Source organism: Danio aesculapii, chromosome 9 (assembly GCF_903798145.1).
Source record: "Danio aesculapii chromosome 9, fDanAes4.1, whole genome shotgun sequence".
In the NCBI taxonomy this organism is placed as follows: Eukaryota; Metazoa; Chordata; class Actinopteri; order Cypriniformes; family Danionidae; genus Danio; species Danio aesculapii.
In genome coordinates, this window is record NC_079443.1 from 2,559,351 (window position 1) to 2,585,527 (window position 26,177).

Here is a 26,177-nt window from a genome sequence, read left to right on the forward strand (position 1 = left end):
GCAGTATTCTGTGAAGTGCACTTAAAAACAGCATGTCATTTCTGGTGTCCTACACATACAGACTACAACTAGCACACTTTGCACAGTATTGTATGAGCCAGAATTGCAGGATCAGTATGTGGTGGTGGTGGTGTGTGTGTGTGTGTGTGTGTGTGTGTGTGTGTGTGTGTGTGTGTGTGTGTGTGTGTGTGTGTGTGTGTGTGTTGTGTTTCTTCATTGACTGAGGTTCAGCAGAGATCAATGCTGGACAACATCAGGCTCACTGACCCCCTCTGCTGGAGAGCGACACATCCCACAATGCACCACAATCAGAGGTCAAGTAATCCTGACAGATCACACTGCGCTAATGTTCAGACACTTACATTGCATATTTAGTGTTCTTAACCTGTAACATATAGTTATTTAGACAGGTAGCACTTTACAATAAGATTCTCGTTGTTCAAATTTATTTTATTTTATTTTCACTTTGCTTTTTTTGTCCCTGATTTATCAGGGGTCACCACAGTGGAAAAACCCATTTCAATTTAATTTACTTTCATTTAATTTAGTTTTATTTAATTTAATTAAAGTTTTTATTAACTTTTATTTCATTTTTTATTTTGTTTTAATTTATTTTAAATTTTCTTTTGCTTAGTCTCTGATTTATCAGGGGTCTCCACAGTGGAATGAACCACTTTAATTTAAATTAAATCATTTATTTAATTTTATTTAATTTTTATTACTATTTCACAATTTTGTATTAATATTTGCATTAATGCATTTGAATTAACAATGAAAAAACATTTTAAATATTAGTTCATATTAATGTCAGCGTTTCCTAGTGCTTTATTAAAATAAAAAAATGGCAGCTGTTTTTATTATTTATTTCATCTGAGCTGGCATAAACTACAAGTAAACTACAGCAACTAATGTTAACCCCAAAAAAACAATAAATCCTTAAATACAGTACTGCTCATTGCTAGATAATGATAATTAACATATAAACTAACGTTAACTAATGGTGTCTTTTTCAGAAGTGTTATTGGGCATATTCTATAGGCAACACCCTGTAAGTACATTCCTTTTTTTTCAGTTAAACATGTTTTTATTACCAATACAGTTTTAAACAGAAGCTCATTTCCACCACATGATATGTAAATCCTAACTATTACATATTATCCCATCACAACAGTTATAAGTTTAAAGGTCTAAATATAAAGATGACATCTAAAGAATTATGAAGAATATTAGATAAATATGAAATGTAATAATAACATAAAGGGACCATTTGACATGTTAGATTTGTTTACTTTTTATAATTCTTTTAAAAAAGAGTTCTCTTAGTTTCAACTTTTTAGATCATTAGCTTTCTTTTAACAAAACACAAATACTTTTAGCACATTTAATCCAGTTTAAAAGTTAATAGCATGTCAGTTATATATATATATAATGAATTTAATTTATTTTTTGTTCAATCATTTATTTCCTATTTTCATAATGGACTAATTGGCCTGCCCTAATAGATTGATAGTCCCGCCCTAAAAGACTGATAGCACTGCCCTAAATGACTGATAGTCCCGCCCTAAAAGACTAATAGTACCACCCTAAATGACTGATAATCCCGCCCTAAAAGACTGATAATCCCACCCTTAAAGACAGATAGTTCTGCCCGATAATCCCACCCTAAAAGACTGATAGCTACGGCCTAAAAGAATGTTTGTCCTGCCCTAAAAGACTGATAGTCTCGGCCTAAATGACTGATAGTCCCGCTTTAAATGACTTATAGTCCTGCCCTAAAAGACTGATAATCCCGCCCTAAAAGACTGATAGTTCCACCCTAAAAGACTGATAATCCCACCCTTAAAGACAGATAGTTCTGCCCAATAATCCCGCCCTAAAAGACTGATAGCTACAGCCTAAAAGGATGTTTGTCCTGCCCTAAAAGACTGATAGTCTCGCCCTAAATGACTGATAGTCCCGCTTTAAATGACTTATAATCCCACCCTAAAAGTCTGATAGTCCCATCCTAAATGACTGTTTGTCCTGCCCTAAAAGACAGATAGTCCCGCCTTTAATGACTGATAGTCTCACCCTTAAATACTGATAGTCCCGCACTAAATGACTTATAGTCCCGCCCTAAAAGACTGATAGTTCCGCCCTAAAAGACTAATAGTCCCACCCTAAAAGACTGATAGGTATGCCCTAAAAGACTGAAAGTCCCACCCCAAAGGACTGATAGCTCCAGCCTAAATGACTGATAGCTACACCCAAAAAAGACTGATAGTCCAGCCCTAAGACTGATACTCCGCCTTAAAAGACTGATAGTCACACCCTAAATGACTAATAGTCCCACCCTAAATGACTGATAGTTCCGCCCTAAAAGACTGATAGCCCCGCCCTAAAAGACTGATAGCCCAGCCCTAAAAGACTGATAGCACCGTCCTAAGAGATTGATAAACCTGCCCTAAAAGAATGATAGCCCCACCCTACTGAATTATCTGATCTAAAGAAACAATAAAATATTGTTAAATAATACAATAACTGTGTAGTGCACAGACACATTGTTTATTACAAACTGAATTGAGTATAACCTTAGAATGATAATCGGCCAATCAGAATCAAGCATTCTACAAGCATTTTAGAGATGTGTCAGATGTTTTAGTAGCAGAGGTACGGTGTGATTGAGCTCGTCTCACCTGTACTGATCGCACCTGAGCTCGTCACACTCACTGCACTCATTACCTGAACCTCCACTCGACCCGCAGCACCCACAGGCCATTCATCACCCTCAAGCAGACAAATACTGCATGCGGAGCTGCAGACGAATAAGCAGGCGCTCGGTGACAGGAGCTTGGGGAGAACATCACCGACATCATTCACACCTCAGAGACCCTCAGAGCTGAAACACACACTTCCCTGTACGGTGAACATGCATATAGTGTGTGTGTGATCGGATTATAGAAATATTACCTCTTAAGATTATTATTTTTTTATTAATGAAAGATTAATGATCTAGTCAAATGTGGAATAGTTCATATTATAATATAAAATAATTCTAAATATATACAGTACTGTGCAAAAGTGTTAGGCCAACATTAAATCTGATGTTTTACTGATGGTATAATAGTCACATATGTGACCCTTTACCACAAAACCAGTCATAAGTGTTCTTTATTTGTCATTATTTTACAAATTTAGATTTAGACAGTGTGAATAAATGATCTTTCAGCCGATGAATGGTTTGTTAGGCCAGGAGTTAGGTTAGAGTTTGAATTATTTTGGTTAAATAGTTTCAGTCAATGTTGGAGAGGGGCTGTTTGTCCTGGTTTGAGCTGCATTTCTACCAGTGTTGTTAGCAATGTGGTCTGAATTGTGAATGTTAAAAAGTAGATAGGTTTTTAATCCATTATGCTATTTCTTCATGGTAAAAGTTTTAATTTTTTAGCATGATAATGATTTGTTAATTGCAGTGAAATCCTGTTTGGAGAAAGAAAACAGCTGATGAAACACAGCCAGTCATGAAATGGCCTCCACAGTGTCCAGACCTGAATATTATAGAGGCTGTATGAGATCACCTGGATAGAAAAAGAAAGATATGACACTCTAAACCTAAAGAAGAACTCTGGAAAGTGCTGAAAGACGCCTGATATTATTACACACCACATTATTTCAGAAAATGTCAGGACAATTAGAACAAAACAGTTCAAGCTGTGCTTGGTGCCAAGGGAAGCCACATTAAAAATAGACTTTCGAAATGTTGTGCTGTTGTTGTTGTGTTTTTTTGTACATATTTCCTATATTTTCTGTTTGTTTTGAATAAAGAGACTGATTGACTATATATTGGGTAAAAGTCTTAGGCCAACAGAGCAGGTATAGTGCTTAGGACTTTTGCTGTTTCATTATTTATGTCTCTAACAAATGGCATGTGAAATAAAAATAGGTCAGTGTTTCTCATGTAATAGTTCATATCTGACAAATAAGAAAAAAATTAATGCTTCGGTGACCATAATCGTGACATTAAAAGTCAAAGTTTTGACATACTTAGTCATTAACATGACAAACACACACAATAAAAAATCCTCATGGAAAGATCATTCATTTTCTTTTTCGGCTTAGTCCTTTTATTAATCAGGGGTTGCCACAGTGGAATGAACATGGAATGCATTCACTTACATGCACTACGCTCAATTTAGCTTATTCAATTCTCCTATAGCTTTGGACTTGTGTGGTTAACCAGAGCACCCAGAGGAAACCAACGTAAACACGGAGAGAACATGCAAACTCCACACAGAAATGCCAACTGACTCAGCCGGGGCTCGAATCAGTGCCCTTCTTGCTGTGAGGCGATCGTGGTACCCACTGCGCCACCATGACGCTATCTCATGGAAAGTTAAAGGTTAAAAATTATAATGATTAATGACTGTTCTTGATTAATAAATGGTGTTTATTTATAAATTGATTTTAAATGTATTTATTAATATTATTTAATTAATTTAATTAAATCAACATCAGTTTAAAAATGAATAAAAAGACAAAACTGTTAATTGTGTGGGTAAAAATCTGGTAATTTTTTTGGCCAGGATCTCATTCATTTTTTGACAGATTATTAAAAATAAGTTTTGTTTTTGTCATAATTATGACAAATTTTATCTCTCAATTTTGCCTTTTTGACATATTCTCACATTTTTATGACATAATTATGAGTTTGTCTTATTATTAAAATCTTTAGTCTCATAATCACAGTATGATATCAACGTACACTGTGTAAAAAACTATATGACAAAAAGTTATTCAAGTTTCAACTAACTTTTTAAAAGATTTACAACGTTTAACTTAATATTTTGAGTTGGTTTAATTGATGTAAGCTGAGATGGATGAATATTCAATTAGATTTAACTAAAAACATTTAAGCTGCAAGATTTTTGACAGTATATATGATGTGTAGGTGACACAGTGGCTTAGTGGTTAGCACTGTCACCTCCCAGTAAGCTCCCTGCTTCGAGTCCCGGCTGGATCAGTTGGCATTTCTGTGTGGAGTTTGCATGTTCTCCCCGTGTTGGCGTGGGTTTCCTCCGGGTGCTCCGGTTTCCCCAACAGTCCAAACACATGTGCTGTAAGTGAACTGAATAAGCTAATTTGGCCATATGAGTGTCTATGGATGTCTCCCAGTAGCTGGGTTGTGTAAAACATATGCTGGAATAGTTGACGGTTCATTACGCAGTGGCGATCCCTGATAAATAAAGGGAATAAGCTGAGGGAAAATGAATGAATGAATGAATGATATGTAGATTAAGAAGAAATATCAGTAATTTTCTGAGCTGTTGTTATCATTATAAATGCAGTGTGCTAAATTTATTTGTCTTCTGTGCTCTAAATCTTCAAATAAATCATTATTTACATGTTCATATACATATGTCACATTATATAAAGTTTTAGATTTCTTGGATAATCGATTGTCACCGAGCTCTTTTCAATAAAGCTCGAAACCAACGACCTTGCTCTGACGTCACACCCACATCCGGGGCTTTACGCGGTAAAGTCTAGAGGGGATACAGCTGAGGATCCTCACATCAATATAGCATAACTTGTATGACACTGTATAACAATAATATTCTGACATTACTGTAAAGGTTAAGTTTAGGGTTTGGGTCGGAGTAGACGGTAATAAAATGCAATCTAATAAATAATATGGATAATACGCGGTATAATTACTGTTTTTACATTACTGTGAGGGTTGTGTTTTGGGGTAGACGTTGAAAAAATACAGTTTAATGGGTAATATAATAAATAATATAAAAAATGACCGGTATAATTACTGTTTTTACATTAGGCAAGGCACGGGTTGGCTTGAGTTTAGGGGGTACGCTTATCAAATACAGTTTAATGGGTAAGATAATAAATAATGTGAATAATACGCGTTATAATGACTGTTTTTACATTACTGTGAGGGTTGGGTTTAGGGGTAGACGCTTATAAAATACAATTTAATTGATTATTTGTTTAACAATATACACAATTCTCGTTAACTTCCTGCCGCAGCTGTATCCCTTCTTTGCGCCGAGTCGGTTGTGCGCACGCGCAGTTCAGCCGGTGGTTCGACCTCTGCTTTCGGTGAGTTGAACATGGACGCTAGTTTTCATTCAGGATTCATAAATCTACATTCATCCTTTGTTTGTATGAGCGCAGATATGCGGGTTTAAGCAGGACGGTGTTAGCAGATTATTTCTATATCGTCGATGTGCAGTATTTGTAAAGCTCTTCACATAAATCCTTTCTGACCTTACATATATATCTTGTGTTTGCAGAAGTCCCGGGCCGCTCACAGACTCGCTCATATTTCAAGATGTTCACCTGCGCAAAGTTCGTCTCCACACCTGCCCTGGTGAGTGATGTTAGACCAAGTAAACACTGTTATTGTGCTTAAAAGACGAGCTTTCACTTCGAGACGCAGCCGTTTGGCCTGCAGCCGGTTCAGTTTGACGTCAGTAATTCAGTCGTTTTTTTTTAACGGACAGCTTCTTTTTAAAAATTTGAATTGTTGTTAACGAGTACAACTGTAACGGTGCAAAGATGTTTGACGTTGCAACGGTATAAACTCCTCAGTAGCAACAAAAATAGCGAACGGAACAAAACCAAAAAGAGTGGGAAATTGTGCCATGGCTGTCATAAAGTAAATACAATTTTAATGGTAGCTCGATAAAATGTCAAGTCACAGAGAATACAGTTATTATTGAAGTTCATTCATACTTGAAGGGTTTTAAAAGGGTTAACGCTGACGTCACGCTCTGTAGTCCACCTTTGACCTTTTTGGTTCAGATTTGAAACATGTGAGTTCGCTAAAGGCTAGCAGATAAAGTCAAACCATACCTGTCAGCATTGGGATGTGAAAATATGGGATAACCCCTTATAAAACCTAAAAAATAAATTCCCCAAATTACTAAGTATGTTCATCTGGAGCGGTTTCATTATAAATGAACAGTTGAAACGGTCAGTAATATGATTTTTGTTATTATTAATTACAAAGGATAGATTAAATTGTATACATTAGAAAAACCTGCTAATAAATTAGCAAACCGTTTAGCCTAATACAATTATAAGCCATTAGAAAGAAATTGAATCAAGTTATCAAATCTCATTAAGCTTTTCTTCACTGCATTTAAACATTCTGATTAAAGAGCATTTTTAAGAAGGGGGACAGTAGGGTGTGCTCCAACTATAGGTGGATCACACTTCTCAGCCTCCCTGGGAAAGTCTGAGCCAGGGTACTGGAAAGGACCATCCGGCCGATGGTTAAACCTAGGATTCAGGAGAAACGATGTGGTTTTTGTTCAGGCAGTGGTACACTGGATCAGCTCTATACCCTCACTAGGGTGCCCGAGTGGTCATGGGAGTATGCACAACCAGTCCACATGTGTTTTGTGGACTTGGAGAAGGCATTCGACCGTGTCCCTCGTGGCATGGCATTCTGTGGAAGGTGTTCTGGGAGTATGGGGTCAGAGGCGCTCTGTTAAGGGCCGTATGGTCCCTGTATGAACAGAGTAGGAGTCTGGTTCGCATTGCCGGCAATAAGGCAAGGCAAGTTTATTTATAAAGCACATTTTATACACAGTGGCAATTCAAAGTGAATTACATCAACAGGAATAAAAGAGACAAGTATAAGAAAAACAACAACAAATAATAAAAATGATAAAACAGATAAAATGTGTTAAAACAGGTTATAGAAGAATGAAAAAGAGGAGAAAAACATAATAGTGCGATCTGTCGGATGTAGCACAGTGCTCATTCAGTAAAGGCACAGCTAAACAGATGTTTTCAGCCTAATGTTGGAACACATCTGACCATTTCTGGAAGCTGATTCCAGCAGCGAGGGGCGTAGTAGCTGAAAGCCGATTCACCCTGCTTTGACTGAACTTTTGGAATTTCTAGTTTATATGATCCTAAAGATCTGAGTGATCTGTTAGGTTTGTGTTCAGTGAGCATATCTGTAATGTATTGAGGTCCTAGGCCATTTAGTAATTTATAGACCAGTAATAATACTTTACAATCTATTCTGAATGTAACTAGGAGGCAATGTAAAGACCTGAGGACAGGTGTGATGTGCTCTGATTTTCTGGTTCTGGTCAGAATCCTGGCCGCAGTGTTCTGGATGAGCTGTAACTGTCTTGACTGTCTTTTTGGGAAGGCCCGTGAGGAGGCCGTTACAGTAATCCACCCTGCTGCTGATAAAAGCATGAACAAGTTTCTTTAAGTCCTCACTGGAAACAAAGCAGCTGATTCTTGCAATGTTTTGAGATGTCAAAAACATCTCAAAAACAATAAGTCAGACTTGTATCCAGTGCATGTTGGACTCCGACAGGGCTGCCCTTTGTCACCAGTTCTGCTCATAATTTTTATGGACAGAATTTCAAAGCACAGCCTGGGGCTGGAGAGGGTCCGGTTCGTGGACCACTGAAATTCATCTCTATTATTCGCAGACGATGTTGTTCTGTTGGCTTCATCAAACATGGAACTTCAGCATGCACTGAGGCAGTTTTCTGCCGACAGTGACGTGGCTGGGATAAGAATCAGCACCTCCGAGGCCATGGTGCTCCACCGGAAAAACATGGTTTGCCATCTCCAGGTTGGAGGAAAGTCCTTACCCCAGATGGAGTTCAAGTATCTTGGGGTTTTGTTCACGAGTGAGGGAAAGATGGAGCGTGAGATTGACAGGCGGATTGGTACAGCCGTAATGTGGTCGATGTACCGGTCCATTGTGGTAAAAAAGGAGCTGGGCCTTGAGGCAAAGCTCTCGATTTACCGGTCAGTCTACATTCCTACTCTCACCTATGGTCATGAGCTTTGGGTCATGATTGAAAGGACAAGATCTCGGATACAAGCAGCCGAAATGAGTTTCCTTCACATGGTGGCAGGGCACATCCTTATAGATGGGGAGGAGCTCGGAGTAGAGCTTAAATAACAGGCGTGTCACAGAATTCATGTGAAAAACAGCATCTATTTATCACTGAGGAGCGTGTCTGACTTTCCCGTGCTGCTACACGAACTGATTGTTTTGAGGACTGCATAGAAGGGGCAACGCCACCTGTAATGGAAAGGATGAAAATCCCATCGTTTTTGTATTTATTTCAAAGTGTTTTCATGCCTAAATAAAATGAAAGCACAGAACAGATTCTCGTTTAAGAGAAAGGGGCGTACCCTGGTGGTTCGGCGGTATGGGTTGCGAATAGGGAGTATCGGCTCTTGTTTATTGCCACCCTTCATAGAAAGATTAAAAATACAGGAGAAATACTGGAAGATAGCTTTATGGGATGTTAGCAGGATAGAATTGTAAAATAGGGGAGACTCATGGAAAAATCGGAAGGGTTGACAGGTATGGGTTGTTTCAAATCATTTTAGTTTCTTCTGTTGAACTCAAAAGGAAGATATTTTGAAGAATGTTGGGGAATGCCGGTTTCCAATATTCTTCAGATTATCTTGTTTTGTGTTCAACTTCACTTATAAAATTTTAACTTACTCTTTTGTCTGTAAGAGGTGAGATTATTTTTGTGTGAACTATCCCTTTAATCTTGTATTGAGGTAAAGTTAAAGATTTTTATAATTCACACTTTCGTTCGTTTTTAAATGGTGACAACTTAGTGACACGCTCCCTATATTTATTTTACCACGCTACTTTGAATATGCAGTCTGAAATCACATGTAAGTGTGACTTCAAAACAGCATTAGCACCATTTAATTGAGTGTGAACAATGTTGTGCTTTGATAGTCATTAGCTGCTAATATGATTTCACTATTTAGAATAGCAAAGAATGCTTTTCTGAAATTCTGTCATTAAGGAGAAAGTCTGAATGTGCGAATATAAAACCAACTTTACCTCATTTAATCTTGTCAGATCTGTGTAAGAAAGGTCTGCCGCCACAGCTGGAAAAAGTCATAGAGGAAACGCTGATCAGTCTCTACCAAATATGTCGGTTTATGGTAAAAGTACCGGACTTAATACATGTACTATAAAAAAGCTGAAAATATGAAGTTTAACACCAATTTATAAAAAAAAACTAAAATAAAACGTTTTTGAATACTAAATCATAATTATTTTTTGAAGTATGTCATAAAATATTTTAGATTCTCATTTAACATGTTTTCTTGTTTGTTTGTTTTTTGTTTTTTTTAACAATAAAATCAAAATCAAGTGTAGTAGTGCAACAGGATGTTTGTTTGATTTTATTTATTTATTTATTTATTTTTGGTAACTCAACAATGCTGTATGTGTAAACCATAATTTAAAACAGTCATTCTTTAAATGACTTTAACAGCCATTATTAAAAACAATAAAAACATGGTCAACCGTTTGGTAGAGGGGAAGTCAAAGGATTAAACCCCTTTTTGATTTATTACATCAACATTATTATTATATAATTACTGCCTTTGTGAATATCTTTAAAACTAATTTTGACCTTGGATGCTTACATTTCTCAAAACAAATTTCTACCATCATTCAAGTATAATCTAATAACGGCATGTATTTGTGTGTGTTTCAGGTGCGTGCAGGCTCCAGGTCCATGTACAGGCCGGTTTCTGCTGCTGTGCTTTCCAGACCAGAGGCCAAAGCTGAGGTGATTTGTCTAAATTATAAGAATAATATAATTATGATATTTAGAGTGCTTCCCATGGGTTTAAAATATACTTGTGGTGGTAGCCGGATTGAGAAACGCCCTTTATCCACAGCACATAAATGATAATATGACAAAAAAAGCTTTTACATGACACTGTTCAACTTGCTTTATTGGAATTAAATTTTGTATTGCCAAAGCGTTTTAGATTTGTATAAACTATATTTATATAAACAGCAAATGAGAAATAAATGTCAGAAAATAAAAACAGACAGAATTTATATTTGGGTGAACTGTCCCTTTAAGGATCAGTCAGTAGCAGTGTGAACTCAGGGGTCACGCAGAGGTCATATATCTCCTGTCGTCCTCCTGTAGGTCAGTACCGCTGCTATCCTGCAGTCTCCGGTTGCTCAGATGGCTCTCAGAAGCTTTCAGACCAGCGCTGTGAGCCGTGACATCGACACCGCCGCTAAGTTCATCGGAGCTGGAGCTGCTACTGTGGGAGTGGCGGGATCCGGTGCTGGAATTGGGACCGTGTTCGGCAGCCTCATCATTGGATACGCCAGGTAAAATTCGTCCAAATTAGAGCTGCAGAATATATCGGAAAAATCATCATTATTAGTAAATATTGCAATATCTGTGTGTTGACTTAATTGGTTACATCTCAATTCACGGGATTTACAAACCATTAAGTAACACTACTAGCTTAAAGTCTGCATGGACTGGAAGATGTGACCTTTGTTGTTTATTTTTTTTCTCGTGTTGTGATGCAGATTTTTTTTAAAGAGATACAGAATATTGAATGAGAGAAGTGGGCGTGGCTTGTTTTTTTCTACAGTGAGCTGATTGGATGTAGTAAAGTAGGCATTTAATTCATAAAGATGGGGAAAAGGGTTTGGGGAGAGTTATTACAGCCTTACAGACTCCTGGGGTCCGTTCTTCGTACCTCGCTTAAATGATCTAAGATGATTTGGCAGATCCTGGATCTTTTACTCTTGATAACTGATCTCTGGCTAATTTGGTTCTTCAAACAAGTTCGCGAATCAGATTTAAATGTCTGGATGAACTGATCTGAGATCGCTGAGTGTGTTGTAAAGGACAGATCTATCGATCCTCGAAATCATGATCAGCAATGCAACGATTGGCTGATGGCACAGCAGTGTAATGACATCATCTGATTAATATTCAATTATTCATGTGAGCGAAATGACATAACATTAGCAGTAAACGGTTTAAATATGATGCGCAATAACTTTACACACTTGTTGTTGCTGCAGGCTTTACACTCTCATGTGTCAAGAGTATTCATCATATATTACAATGCATATCAATGTATTTAGTTCTACATTTAGAGAAGATTTTCTTTATTATAGTAGCCTAGGCCTACTCAAGTCTTTTTAATCGGTGTAAGGAATAACTGCATAAATTAATTTGGCATCAAAAAAGCATTTTGATATCAGTAAAGGTGTCTGCAACTTTTGCGAAGCATCAAATCACTGGCATATTAGCAGTCAAAACGTGTTGTCAATTGGCGAAAATCTTAAATTTGAAACTTGTACAGTAACACTGTAATAATGCACATTTATCAATATGTCAGACACCGCATTTTAATATCACCATTATTGAGTTCATCAATTTTACTAGTTTTTTTAACATGATTTTGTTTTAAACAATCAATTTTTGAAAATTACTCTGTTTTTAATGTCAATATTAAGTGTAAGCGAATTGTTAAGAACAGTAAGGACGTTCAATAGCGCTACATATGCTGAATTTATTTTAAAGGGCACATAGTTTACCTCTTTTTTTATGATTTAATAATATTATGGTTCTTCTGAGTGTGCCAGTTTAGGTTCAGTTTAAAACACAATTCAGATTTTTTTATTATAATGTGTTAAAAAGTGTCATGTTGGGGGCGTGTCCACAGCTCGCTGATTTATGGGTGTGTTGCTTCACATGTAGATTAGTTTTGGCTTCCCGCCCAACGTAACAAGGGGGCGGAGCCATGAGCTCACCCGCTCTGTGTTTGGGCAGACTGAGAGAAGGAGCAGGAGTGAGAGGATCAGCATTCAGTCATACATATACGACTCGGACACAGACCAAGCAGAGAGTACAAAATCATTTGTGTCTTTGTACAGTTTTACAGCCAACTGTGTGCTAGTTTCAAGTACTGAGCTTGTACACAGAAACTAATAACCACGCACACTGAATTAACTTTGACTGAGGCACCGGATGCGCCGCTCAAAGCCGCGACACGGCACACCAGACACTCTCTGTGCTGCGGCAGAAACATGGAAGTGTCCCGAATCGTCGCGCCGTTGTGTGTACCCTGATAGAAACCTATGTTTAGAATTCTAAAACGCATGGCACAGCGTCAGGTACAGCAGCACCTAGTTAAGATCACAGGGAGCTTCTGTGATCGCGAGAAATGCAAACGGCTGAAGTATAAGGTAGACTCAATGAGAAGTACACATGTTTGCAAACCTACCTAAAGATACAACCAATAATTCTGATTAGAGCGATAATGTGGAGAATATTGATCTTGTGTTGAGCCCAATGAGCCTTGCATCTAAAAATAGAGCTAGCGTGTTCCTTTAGTGATATCGCTTCGACTCACGCTGAAAATGGCGGACGTGAATCAACAAACTGAGGATATGATGACACGCCTGTCAATCAATATTGGTGGGCGGGGGGACCGCTCTCCTACGTAAAGTTGCGGTCGATCTGAAAACCGCTCCAATTGGTCCACCGTTTTTTATGTTGTTAAATTTTTAAAAAAGCACTGGGTGTGTTTATATCACCCCAATATGACGCTCTATACACCATACATGCACATATATCTGTCCAAACAGCTTGAAAAGTAGATTTTTCACCATAGGTGCCCTTTAAAAGGTGCTTGATTTAAAATAATTGGCGCTTTTAAAAAGTCCTTGAATCTGCTGATCATGAAAGCGTGGGAACCCTGTAGGACGGATGGCATGCGAATTGGAACGCAGCACTTATGCTTTTCTAACACAGGCCTGTTTTTGTGTATGTTTGTCCTGCAGGAACCCGTCTCTGAAGCAGCAGCTCTTCTCTTACGCCATCCTGGGTTTTGCTCTGTCTGAAGCCATGGGGCTCTTCTGTTTGATGGTGGCTTTCTTGATCCTGTTCGCCATGTAAAAACACCCTCATAGAAATGTAAACGCGTTTAGTACAGTTGTGACAACTTTTTTTTTTTTTCGCCGTTGCTACCAAAACGTCTGCTGTTGGTCTCTGTGGGAGAAGATGTGTGAATGCGAAGTCCGCTCTGTTCGAAGAAATCATGTAACAATTATAAATTGTTCAACTAATTAAACCCCAAATCCTGTTCATGCCCGTTGAATGAGCAAAGCAGCAGCTCCATCTGCGCCGCCGGAGGATTCGACGTGGGAATAAACAGCCTCATAGCACTTTCTGTACATCAGAAGAGGGAAGCATGGTGTGTGTGTGTGTAGACTGAGGGTCCACTCAGAGGTTTTCAGGGGTTGAACTGCTGGTTAATAGTATTACTGTACAGTAATGGCAATTGGTTGAAAGCCAATTTAAAACCTCAGATGCTTTTGTAAATTGCGTTAAATAAATTTAGATCACAGTTTACTGTTAATACATTGTGTCTGTTTCATTTGTATGCATATGCATGTACACACACACAAACACACATACATGCATACATACACACACACACACATATAGATAGATAGATAGATAGATAGATAGATAGATAGATAGATAGATAGATAGATAGATAGATAGATAGATAGATAGAGCATGGGACGATAACCGTTTTCAAGGTATTAAAATCGCAAAAAATATTTTGCCATACCATTTCTTAGGTATACTGTATGTAGACTATTTTTAAAGTGCCTTTTAATGTGTTGTAAGGAAATCTGTGTTTTTGAGGCTAATTAACATAGTAGAAGTCAATGGTTTATTTCAATTATGTAACCTGACATGTTTACTGTTCCAAAATATTAGAAATATATATTTTTTATTTAATATATTGTTAAATCGGGGAAATGGTTGCTGACATTTTAAAATAAATTATTTAACAGAAGTGAAACTGATATTTTTATCCAAGGTTATCATACCGTCAAAAACTTATACCAGCCCATGCCTTATATATATATATATATATATATATATATATATATATATATATATATATATATATAATTTAAATAAAAATGAATGTTTTCTGAAACTCAGGGTTTTTTATTTTTATTTAAATTGTCAGGATTCGATTGGTGCTTTATGCTTTTATTAATATTAAAAATGCATATTATTTTTAACTAACAAATGTATTATTATTTTGTGCTTAATACGTTTTGGAAACTAGAGTATTTTTATTTTTACTAGTCAGTATTTTTATTACTGACTTTTTGATGTTCATAATAATAATTTATTTGACATTAAAAATGTAAAAATAATTAAATGTATAATTCCTCACTGCCACTGAATATGTAAGTGCAAATTACCTGAGCTAAATATTAATTATTAATATTAATTAATTATATATATATATATATATATATATATATATATATATATATATATATATATATATATATGTACACACACTCACTGGCCACTTTATTAGGTACACCTGACTTGTACCAGGTTGGACCCCCTTTTGCTTTCAAAACTGCTTTAATCCTTCGTGGCACAGATTCAACACTATGGAAACATTCCTCAGAAATTTTGGTCGATATGACATGTGACGTGATGTGACATCCGTATGACATGATAGCATCACATTGCTCCAGACTGTTGCATTTGTCGGCTGCACATCCATGATGCCAATCTCTCGTTCCCCCCAAAGGTGCTCTATTGGATTGAGATCTGGTGACTGTGGAGGCCATTTGAGTACCGTGAACTCATTGTCATGTTCAAGAAACCAGTCTGAGATGATTCACGCTTTATGACATGGTGCGTTATCCTGCTGGAAGTAGCCATCAGTAGATGGAGACACTGTGGTCATAAAGGGATGGACATGGTCAGCAACAATACTCAAGTAGGCTGTGGCATTGACACGATGCTCAGTTGGAACTAATGGGCCCAAAGTGTGCCAAGAAAATATTCCCCACACCATTACACAACCACCACCAGCCTGAACCATTGATACAAGGCAGGATGGATCCATGCTTTCATGTTGTTGATGCCACATTCATCTTTCTTCCCCATTCCGTTCGTCTTGACCGTGTGTGTAAACAATAAGAATTCTTCTTCAGTCTCTAAACTTTTCACAGTACTTTTCACAACAGTGTCTGGCTGTCAATTACCTAGATGGTTAATTGGTTTTTAATCAATTTACATGTAAAGATATTAATTTTGTAACAGAACTTTTACAAATGGTTTCTAATAAAGCACTTGTTTTTATTTCTCAACAAGGCGATCTCATCGCTTGCTTTTCTGATCGCGATAATAAAGTTTAAAGGGCTTGACACTGGCTCCAGTTGAGAACTGCTATTCTCGCGAGACTTCACACATTTCCATTCAACTGTTTAACAGAAATCCCAAACTCTCGCGAGAGTTAGTATAAGTGGGCTTTGGCTCTTCAGGGTTCAGCCTGCGGGTGAGTAAGCGCATCAATGCCTAGTATTTACTATCAGACACGCCTTTTCAAAAGAGCTTTCCGTTCGCTAGCAAAATAGTCTGAATATATAAAACAATAAAAACGCTGCTTTGCGACATGTTCACAGCTTGTCGGCGTTTCTTTGTTACTAATATGGCGACGCATGCTAACCGCTAGCTGAGGTCCCATTGAAGTGAATGAGAGATGAGGCTAAGCATTGATTAGCCTTCTGACTGATGTAAACAATCAGTTTGGGTTGATTTCTTCTCGGTGTCACTGGATATGCATTAAAGATATGCAGGCTTGTGATCAAAGAGATGGGATTTTTCAGTTGGGCTTAATGATATACTAAAACTCTGTGTTTTTGAGGGGCTTTAAGCAGGAGATGAGATGACAATAGGTTGTGCTGATATGTCAATATGAGCATGTTTCATTACTGTATGTGAGTTATTGAATAGAATAATTAACACTTACATACAAATGTCAGATATGTACATTATATTTACAGATGTGTATGCTTTAAAAATGATGATGCGTAATACTTAAGATCTTGTGAAAGCCTGACACACATAATTCAGCTGTTATTAACAATGATGCAGAAGAATATTCATTGTTGTTCATGGTTATGAATGTCGAGAGTGCTGGGTTCGTTGTTTACGAATAGAAATACGTTACATGGAAATATTTTAGTAATGTAATCTATCAGATGAATCCTCACTCACTCACTGTCTTTAAGTTTAGTCCCTGATTTATCAGGGGTCGCCACAGCAGAATGAACCACCAGTTACTCTTGCTTATGCAGCACATATCTATCAGATAAATTATTTAATTTAATGTATTCTTTCTACATTTGGTTGGTTTTAACTGAATACTGACATAAGTTGTTTATAACAATGTAATTTAAAACAAATGCTAAAAATATTTTCCTTTTTTTAGTGTAATCTATCAAACATTGCATACCTTTTCATTTAGAGAGTGAAAACACAAATGTGGACAGTATTTCAAATAGAACATTTTTATAAAGGAAAAAAAGAGTTTGAATACATTTATAAATAATTCACCTTCATTTTGTAATCTGTGAAAGTACCTGTAATCTGATTACTTTATAGTATTTTAAAAACAGGAGATAAAGATTAATCAATTGTAATTACTTACTATAAAGAATTGACCATATTGATGTATTTATATATTTATATATATTTTTGGTATTACTTTATTTTGATGGTCCCTTTAACACATTTTGTTGAATTTAAGTTACATTGTATCTACATGTTGACTACTTCTTAGTAGATTATAAGTAGACTTTTAGGTTGGGGTTAGGGTTTCTGTAAATTGACATGTACTTATAACTCAGAAATGTGACTTTTTCACTCAGAATTCTGACTTTAGAACTCAAAATTGCGACTTTATAACTCAGAATTGTGACTTTATAACTCAAAATTGCGACTTTATAACTCAAAATTGTGACTTTTTAACTCAAATTCTGACTTTATAACTCAAAATTGTGACTTTTTCACTCAAATTCTGACTTTATAACTCAATTGCGACTTTATAACTCAAAATTGTGACTTAACTCAGAATTGCGACTTTTTAACTCAAATTCTGAATTTATAACTCAGAATTGCGACTTTATAACTCAAAATTGCGACTTTATAACTCAGAATTCTGACTTTATAACTCAAAATTGTGACTTTTTAACTTAAAATTGTGACTTAACTCAGAATTGCAACTTTTTAACTCAAATTCTGACTTTATAACTCAAAATTGTGACTTTTAACTTAAAATTCTAACTTTATAACTCAAAATTGCGACTTTATAACTCAATTTTGTGACTTTTTAACTCAAATTCTGACTTTATAACTCCGAATTGCAACTTTTTAACTCAAGTTCTGACTTTATAACTCAAAATTGTGACTTTTTAACTCAAAATTGCAACTTTATAACTCAGAATTCTGACTTTTTAACTTAAAATTCTGACTTTATAACTCAGAATTGTGACTTAACTCAAAATTGCGACTTTATAACTCAGAATTTTGACTTTATAACTCAAAATTGCGACTTTATAACTCAGAATTGCGACTTTATAACTCAGAATTGCGACTTTGTAACTTAAAATTCGGACTTTATAACTCAATTTTTCAGTGGCGGAAACAGACTTCCATACAACACAATGTGCAATAGGGACCATCAAAATAAAGTCTTACCATTTTTAATAGACAGAAAATAAGAACAATAGATGGTTTGTATTCTTATGTATTTTACAAATTTTTTCAACTCTATGAATTTTATGTTAACTTGGCATAATAATAATATTAATAATAATAATAAAGAAAATTCTGTTGTATCTTTTCATTGCTTTTGGAGCATTACGGAATGCAAAGAAATATAATAATTTAAACTTTCATTTATTGCTATCAAAGTAGTAAGTAAAAAGAAAGTATTGGACTTTCTAGGAACACACAAAATGGGAAAAAAGGGCATTTTTAAATTAGTTTATTTATAAATGTATGTATTATTTTTTTAATTGCTATTGGAGCATTTAGGATTTTAACTTATATTCGCCACAATCGAAGTTTATGCAACTACAGTGACTGAAAAAAATGGTGGGTGAATGTAAGAAAATGTCAATTATTAAATTGATAAAATTGATGTCATGTCTTTTTTTAATGGTAATTGGAGTATATACAAATGAATTATTTTAGCTTCCGTTCGCCACCATCTAAGTTAACGCAACTACGATAACTTCTGGAAACACTCAAAGTGTAAAAAAAGTATATTTTAATGTACTTGAATAAAAGGTTTTGTTTTGACTGTTTCTTTATGTTCTCAGGTGGCAGACTGAAGCTGTGAATATGAGTGATGACAAACCGTTCCTCTGCACTGCTCCTGGCTGCGGACAGGCATGTGATCTCTCCTAAAGCTCTAACACACATTACAGCTGCAGGGCCATATTTTTGTTTGTGGTGGTTTGCACCTAGTTAGTTTTGCATAAGTTTTATTTCGATGCTGTTTCACAAGTGGCTCTACATTTCAGTTTGGTTCGTTAATGGTGTTGCGATTTTTAGTTTTTATTTTGTGAACAGATTTCTATTTTATTAATCAGGGTGAACAGAACACGTCCAGTGTTGACCAGAGCAAAGTTTAGTGTTTACATCCTCTTAAAAGACATAAAATAAAGTAATAGTTTGAACAGACAATGAATCCAAAACTACACAAATGTAACTTAAATGAATAAAAGTAGAAATTATAAAGATAGCAGACAAACTTCTTTATATTAGAGATCATTTATGTAGTTAAACATGTTAGAAAGTGGTTAAAAATATTTATAAAATGAATGAAGAAATGTGTTTGTTTGGGCATCGTGTTGGCACAGTGGGTATTGCTGTGGCCTCAAGCCTGGGCTGGGTCAGTTGGTGTTTCTGTGTGGAGTTCTCCCTGTATGTTCTCCCTGTGTTGGCGTGGGTTTCCTCCGGGTGCTCCGGTTTCCCCCACAGTACAAAGACATGTGACATGGTGTTCTCCATATTTGACTCAATGCAACCCAGCATTTTTTTAGATTGACATGTTTATTTACACTCTAAATATTGCTGGGTTGTTGTAATCCAATGTTGGGTCAAATATGGACTAACTCAATAGCTGGGTAGAAATATGTCATTTAAAATGAATTTTAAATGATCCTAACGTTGTGTTTGACTTTAGCATTTGTTCTGTGTGGGTTATTAGTTGAAGATTGCAATATTCTGATATGTTTTGCTTATAATAGTGAAGTTGCTCTGTATGATATGATAAATACATAAGCGTGGCTTGACGAGTGAACAAATCACTGCGCCTGACCCAGATCCACAATGAAAACACTCGCCGTTTTTCGAGTTACCAAGTTTAAAGTAATATCATGTTTAATTGTGTTGCTGCTACACTATTAATGCACTCTAAAGATATGTTGGGTTGTTTTAACCCAATGTTGGGTTAAATAATGACAAATCTAATAGGTTAAAAAAATGTCTTGTATTTCATTTTAGAAATTAACCTGATGTTGGGTTTCTCCATATTTGACTAAATGTTGGTTAAAACAACCCAGCATTTTTTTAGATTGACATTTTTATTTACATTCTAAAAAATGTTGTAACCCAATTTTGGGTCAAATGACTAACTCAATAGCTGGGTAGAAATATGTCATTTAAAATGAATTTTAAATGATCCTAATGTTGTGTTTGACTTTAGCATTTGTTCTGTGTGGGTTATTAGTTGAAGATTGCAATATTCTGATATGTTTTGCTTATAATAGTGAAGTTGCTCTGTATGATATGATAAATACATAAGCGTGGCTTGACGAGTGAACAAATCACTGCGCCTGACCCAGATCCCCAATGAAAACACTCGCCGTTTTTATGCGCTATAGGGGAATTGGTAAGCTAAATTGTCCGTAGTCTATGAGTGTATGTGTGAATGAGTGTGTATGGGTGTTTCCCAGTGATGGGTTGCAGCTGGAAGGGCATCAGCTGTTTAAAACATATGCTGGATAAGTTGGCGGTTCATTCCACTGTGGTGACCCCTGAATAATAAAGAGACTAAGCCAAAAAGAAAATGAATGAAGGAATGTGTTTGTTTGTAAAAGCGCATCTACAGGTGTTTTTCTAAACTGCCACAGGTCTGATTTTCTTCTATAGTATGAGTGCCGAGTAATTCTGAAAATGAATATTTATTTATTTAATTAGTTTTCATTTTCAGCGTGATGATTATTTGCTAATTGCAAGCGAAATGCTGTTTGGAGAACGAAAACAAATGATGAAACACAGAGTCATGAAATGGCCTCCACAGTGTCCAGACCTGAATATTATAGAGTCTGTATGAGATCATCTGGATAGAAAAAGAAAGATATGACGCTCTAAACTTAAAGAAGAACTCTGGAAAGTGCTGAAAGACGCCTGATATTATCACACAGCACATTATTTCAGAAAATGTCAGGACAAACAGTTCAAGCTGTGCTTGGTGCCAAACTTTAGCTTGAAGAGGAAATGTTGTGCTGTTGTTGTTGTTTGTTTGTACATATTTCCTATATTCAGAGACTGATTGACCACAATTGTTAACCACAATTTTTTCGACCAATAGTTTTAGTCTCAGTTTTTGTCTTCGACAGCGATTCACAAATGAAGACCACCTGGCGGTGCATAAACACAAGCATGAGATGACCCTGAGGTTCGGTCCGGCGCGCAGCGACAGCGTCATCATCGCTGGTGAGTCTGAGAGCAATCCGAGAAAATCAACACTAGCTCTTATTATTAATTATGTATTAACGGCTTTATGGGCTCCTGTTGCAGACCAGACGCCGACTCCGACCCGCTTCCTGAAGAACTGCGAAGAGGTGGGCCTGTTTAACGAGCTCACCAGCCCGTTTGAGCATGACTTTAAAAAGGCCACGGAGGAGGACATTAAAAAGGTAAACACGCCAATTTATTCTGCAGTCTGTGTAATGGTTTTGCAGATGCGCTTGCATTCAACGATTGGGGGTCAGTAAGATTAGTAATGTTTTTCGAAGAGCCTCGGAGCTCATTTAGACATTGGTGAAACTGAAAAAATATATATGAAATGTTATTACTGTTTAAAATGACTGTTTATTTAATAAACTGTCCCCGCAATGTGATATTATCATGGTACTTGTCATTCTAAAATATTGTTGAAAACTATATTCTGCTAAATATTGTAGTTTATTATTTTTTCCAACTTTAATTTAACTTCCAAAAGGAAAACATTGGCGACATCTTTTAACTAATTATGTATATTTTTCCCAGTTTTAACTGTATATTCAGTTTATATCACCAAATAAATGAGATTGTCAAGCATTTTAATGAAGGGTCTTAAATGTTTTATGAAGCTTTCTACAATGCCACCATCTTTATTTTACTAACTTGCTGCATGCTGAACCCAGTTCACTCACCATCTAGTGGACTAAATCAGAAAAAGAAGGTAACTATATATATATACATATATATATACATACATACATACATACATACATACAGTTGAGGGCTGCACAGTGGGTAGCACGTTCGCCTCACAGCAAGAAGGTTGCTGGTTCGAGCCTCGGCTGGGTCAGTTGGTGTTTCCGTGTGGAGTTTGCATGTTCTCCCTGTGTTCGCGTGGGTTTATTATCTTTTCCAACTTCAAATTATCTTTCAAAATTAAAACTTTGGCAACATCTTTTAACTTAAATATAATTTATTTCCTGCTATTAACTGTATATTCAGTTTATATCACTGCAATTAAATGGGATTGTCTTAAAGAACCCCTATATTGTGTTTTGCAGTTGCCGCTGGACTTGTCTCCTCTTGCAACTCCAGTCGTTCGAAACAAAGTAGAGCAGCAAACTCCCATGGAGTCGCACAGAGACAGTCCTCTTCCCCACCCAGAGTCGACCACCGTTGATGACAAGGTGAGACACAGACAGCTGCCGAAACACTTCCAGTAATGTTGGGGTTTATTTAAGGATCTTCATGTTAGCTAGTGGTTGTAAACTAAACACTATTCCAAATGGCACAATCTAGACTTGTGGACTTCCGGGACACACCAAGCCGACACCAAACAACTAGCACCAATGAAATCCAACTGTGTTGCGTTGCATTGGATTGCATCAGGACCAAAAAGCTTTGCGTGAACCCACCAAACAGACATGAAGAGGACATGTCTTTCCGCACTGTGGGGGGCAGAATCTATCTTTTTGAAACCAAACTTCCAGCGTGCACAGACAAATCGTAATCTCACAGGCCCCCCCTCAACATGCTAACCTTCAGCCTGTCTGCTATGCCACTGCCACTTGGTGTGTCCCGGCAGTAAGGAAGTCATGTAGTGTAGACCTTAGGGCAGGGGTGTCCAAACTCCATTCTAGAGTTAGTGCCCTAACTTTTTTTTTTACCCCAACCTTAAACCCAATAATTTTTTCGAGTATATCGGGGCTTTAATGGCTCATTTCCACTGACTGGTACGGTTCGGTTTGGTACGGGTCACCTTTATCAAGCTTGCGTTTCCACTAACAAGGGTACCCTTTTGGTGGGCGTGGTGTATGACAGAAAGTTTCAGTTGACGTCATTCTCGCTGGAGGAAATGTCTACAATAAAGCTGTACGGGTCGCTCACATATCATATGAAAAGCTCTTCTCACAAAACAGATGCTTTACACACATAAATACTTGTGTAGAAATGTTTATTACTAACTTTACTATGAACATGAGTTGATTATAACTGCAGATCAATGACAGTGCGAAACAGCCTACTGTAACGTCTGTAATTATATTAAATAACTAAATAAATGAACATATATAAACACATACAGCCCCTTACAGTCTCCAATATGTTACCAACTACAGAAGAACTACATATAGCAGACATTTCGTCCGTATTTAGGTTCAAAACAACACAAAATATAGCCTACAGTCAGTGTAAACCTCTTATCTGTGTCTGTAATCTTCAGCAGCACATGTAGCCTCTGTTAGAGAATAATTCCGTCATTCTCAGTTCATATTAGTCCAAAAGATGAAGATATTAAGTTAGTTATACGTGGTATTTTGTTCATGTTTGCTGAATAATAATGTGCTCCTTTTTTTCCGGCTTCTCCTTTGTTTTTTCGCGCTTCACTCTCGCGTTTGTCAGAAAGGATCGGGTTTCAAAAGCACGTCAATAATCAAGCGCAGGTTATTATCATCAGCTCAAGAAGTTTGTTATTTCAGATATAATGTTAGACGCGTGCGATCGCAAGGAAGAAAGCGAAACCGCTCGCGCTTCAGACTGGCTTGTAAAAAACTACGGGGCACAGGGTAAATCTGCTCTTCTTCTTGGCTTTGTGGCTGTTCGTCAAGACGACGACAAGGTTTGTTTGAGCCCAGATCGACCATGGCTTGTTATTATATGTATTTATAATTCCGCTATAATCTCTCGCTGTGTATTTCAAACATGGCGGGTTTTTTGTTTTCATTCTGGCTTGTTGCGTAAGCGAATGACGTATCTCTGTAAACCAATAGCGTTCAGCTGCGCGTGTGGCTCCGCCTTTTGGTACCCTTTCTCGTGTTTGGTACCCTTTCGAAAGGGTGCCGAAAAAGTGGTACGGTACGGTTCGGTACACCTTTTGACAGTGGAAACGGCTATAAAAGAGTACCAAACCGAACTGTACTGTACCGTACCACTCAGTGGAAATGGGCCATAAGACTCAACCAATTGTGGTGACCTAATTTTGTGATTCCCAGCCTTTTCACTGGAAAATTGCAACTCCAATTTTAAGTTCAGAATCTTTGAAAGTATAGTTCACCTAAAAAATGTTCATTTACATTTATTGTACTCAACCTCAGGCACATTAAATATGTAAAGATAAAGATTAAAGATGTAATTAAGAAAAGGGTTTGTTTTTCTGCTGTTATAATGGTGCCTGGGTCATTTTTGACTTGACAAAAGACAACAGGAGGGTTTAACACCTTAATCATACTATTATCTTGCAGTTAATAATGATCCTCTACATATGCACTGGACTCTTTTCTTAAACCTCATCTTGCGAGGACTCAATAAGAAAAGCAATTACTTGTGAATGCTTCAAAAATCATGTTGCACTACTTTCTTTTTCAACCTTAAATACCTCTATTTCTTGCACAATATTGTTCTGACTTATGTTAAAGTACTTGTATAGTCTGTGTTAGGTCATGTGTATCGTTTAGTATTTGTAGTGCATGTAAAGTTAATAATTAGAATAGTAAGATTACTACTGGTATGTAAGTTATGTATAGGTTTAAAAAAGCTCTTACGTCCAGTGATGTGTTCATATTTAATGATTGTGTTCGTTTATGTAGCACCATGGTCCTGCGAGAGACAATTTTGTTTCACACACACAGAGGAATGACATTAAAACTCAACTTGAACTTGACTACTGATGTCCATGCAGACATAGTCAGTGTAAGATTGGTGTAGTTGTGTTGATGCAGCTTGGCTCTCATGTGGTGTTTTCAGGAGGTTTCTTTGCAGCCGTCCTCTCTGCCTCCGTCCACTATAGTCCGCCCTCCATCCCTTCAAGTTCCCAATGTGCTTCTGGCCAACTCTGAGGCTGGTGTTGTTATTCAGCAAGCTCTCCCGTCACCAACATCTAGCTCTGTTATAACCCAGGTCCCGTCCTCTAGTAGACCCATAGTGTAAGTAACTTCCAGAGGTGCTACTTATTCTGCTTAGGCCCTGTTCACATGTACATGGGTATTTTCAAATCAATAGTTTTTTTTCTAAGTGGTTTCACTGTTTGTCCACATGAAAACGAAATATCGATGACTGAAACCAAAACTTTCTGAAAACTTTGGCCAGGGTGAGGAAACTTTGAAGAAACTTTGGATACGATGTGGTTGTGTGAACACTACAACCAGAGTTTTTGCCTCATTACGCCAGTGTGCGCTCTGTTTTCACATTTCTAATGGCCAACACGGCTGGGTTCACACCAAACGCATAAGACAATGAGACAATTTCCAAGTTCCGAGTGTGTCCTAAAAACAGCCTGTTGCACAATTACATTCTGAATCAGGTCCAACACATAGTGGACGTGCATGTGTGAGTGGTTGTTACTAGAATTATTTATATGATGTATTAAATAGCCAATTACATTGTGTTATTAACATTTACACCTATACCCCAACCCTAAACCTAATCATCACAGTTATTAACTTCTACATCTGCCTCAATCCTAAACCCAGCCCTCAGTTATAAAAGTCTACACCTACCCCAACCCTCATGGTTATTAACGTCAACACCTAACTCAACCCTAAATCCAACCCTCACAGTTATAACAGTCTACACCTACCCCCAACCCTCACAGTTACAACAGTCTACACCTACCCCCAACCCTCACAGTTATAACAGTCTACACCTACCCCCAACCCTCACAGTTATAACAGTCTACACCTAAATCAGCCCTAAACCCAACACTCAAAGTTATAACAGTCTACACCTACCCCCAACCCTCACGGTTATAAACGTCAACACCAAACT

The 26,177-nt window shown here is 36.9% G+C and overlaps 2 protein-coding genes across 3 annotated transcripts in view; both read left to right on the forward strand.

Moving 5' to 3' along the window:
• Positions 1 to 6,006: 6,006 nt before the first annotated feature.
• On the forward strand, positions 6,007 to 14,205 carry atp5mc3a (ATP synthase membrane subunit c locus 3a). Of its 2 annotated transcripts, none has more exons than XM_056465193.1 (5): positions 6,007 to 6,090; positions 6,285 to 6,361; positions 10,512 to 10,586; positions 10,959 to 11,149; positions 13,628 to 14,205. In XM_056465193.1, exons 2-5 carry the CDS (start codon positions 6,323 to 6,325, stop codon positions 13,740 to 13,742), a joined length of 420 nt encoding a protein of 139 aa, XP_056321168.1. In that variant the 5' UTR covers positions 6,007 to 6,090; positions 6,285 to 6,322; the 3' UTR covers positions 13,743 to 14,205. The 2 variants fall into 2 exon arrangements, with proteins under 2 accessions (XP_056321168.1, XP_056321169.1); XM_056465194.1 differs by lacking the exon at positions 6,007 to 6,090 and adding an exon at positions 6,105 to 6,187.
• Positions 14,206 to 16,153: 1,948 nt separating this feature from the next.
• The window catches only part of atf2 (activating transcription factor 2), a 47,579-nt gene continuing 37,555 nt past the window's right edge, over positions 16,154 to 26,177 (forward strand). The window contains exons 1-6 of the mRNA XM_056465177.1: positions 16,154 to 16,173; positions 19,004 to 19,073; positions 21,311 to 21,407; positions 21,492 to 21,610; positions 22,478 to 22,603; positions 25,158 to 25,336. Of these exons, the coding sequence (XP_056321152.1) occupies positions 19,026 to 19,073; positions 21,311 to 21,407; positions 21,492 to 21,610; positions 22,478 to 22,603; positions 25,158 to 25,336 (569 nt within the window). The 5' untranslated portion in view covers positions 16,154 to 16,173; positions 19,004 to 19,025. The remainder of the gene's footprint in view (positions 16,174 to 19,003; positions 19,074 to 21,310; positions 21,408 to 21,491; positions 21,611 to 22,477; positions 22,604 to 25,157; positions 25,337 to 26,177) is intronic.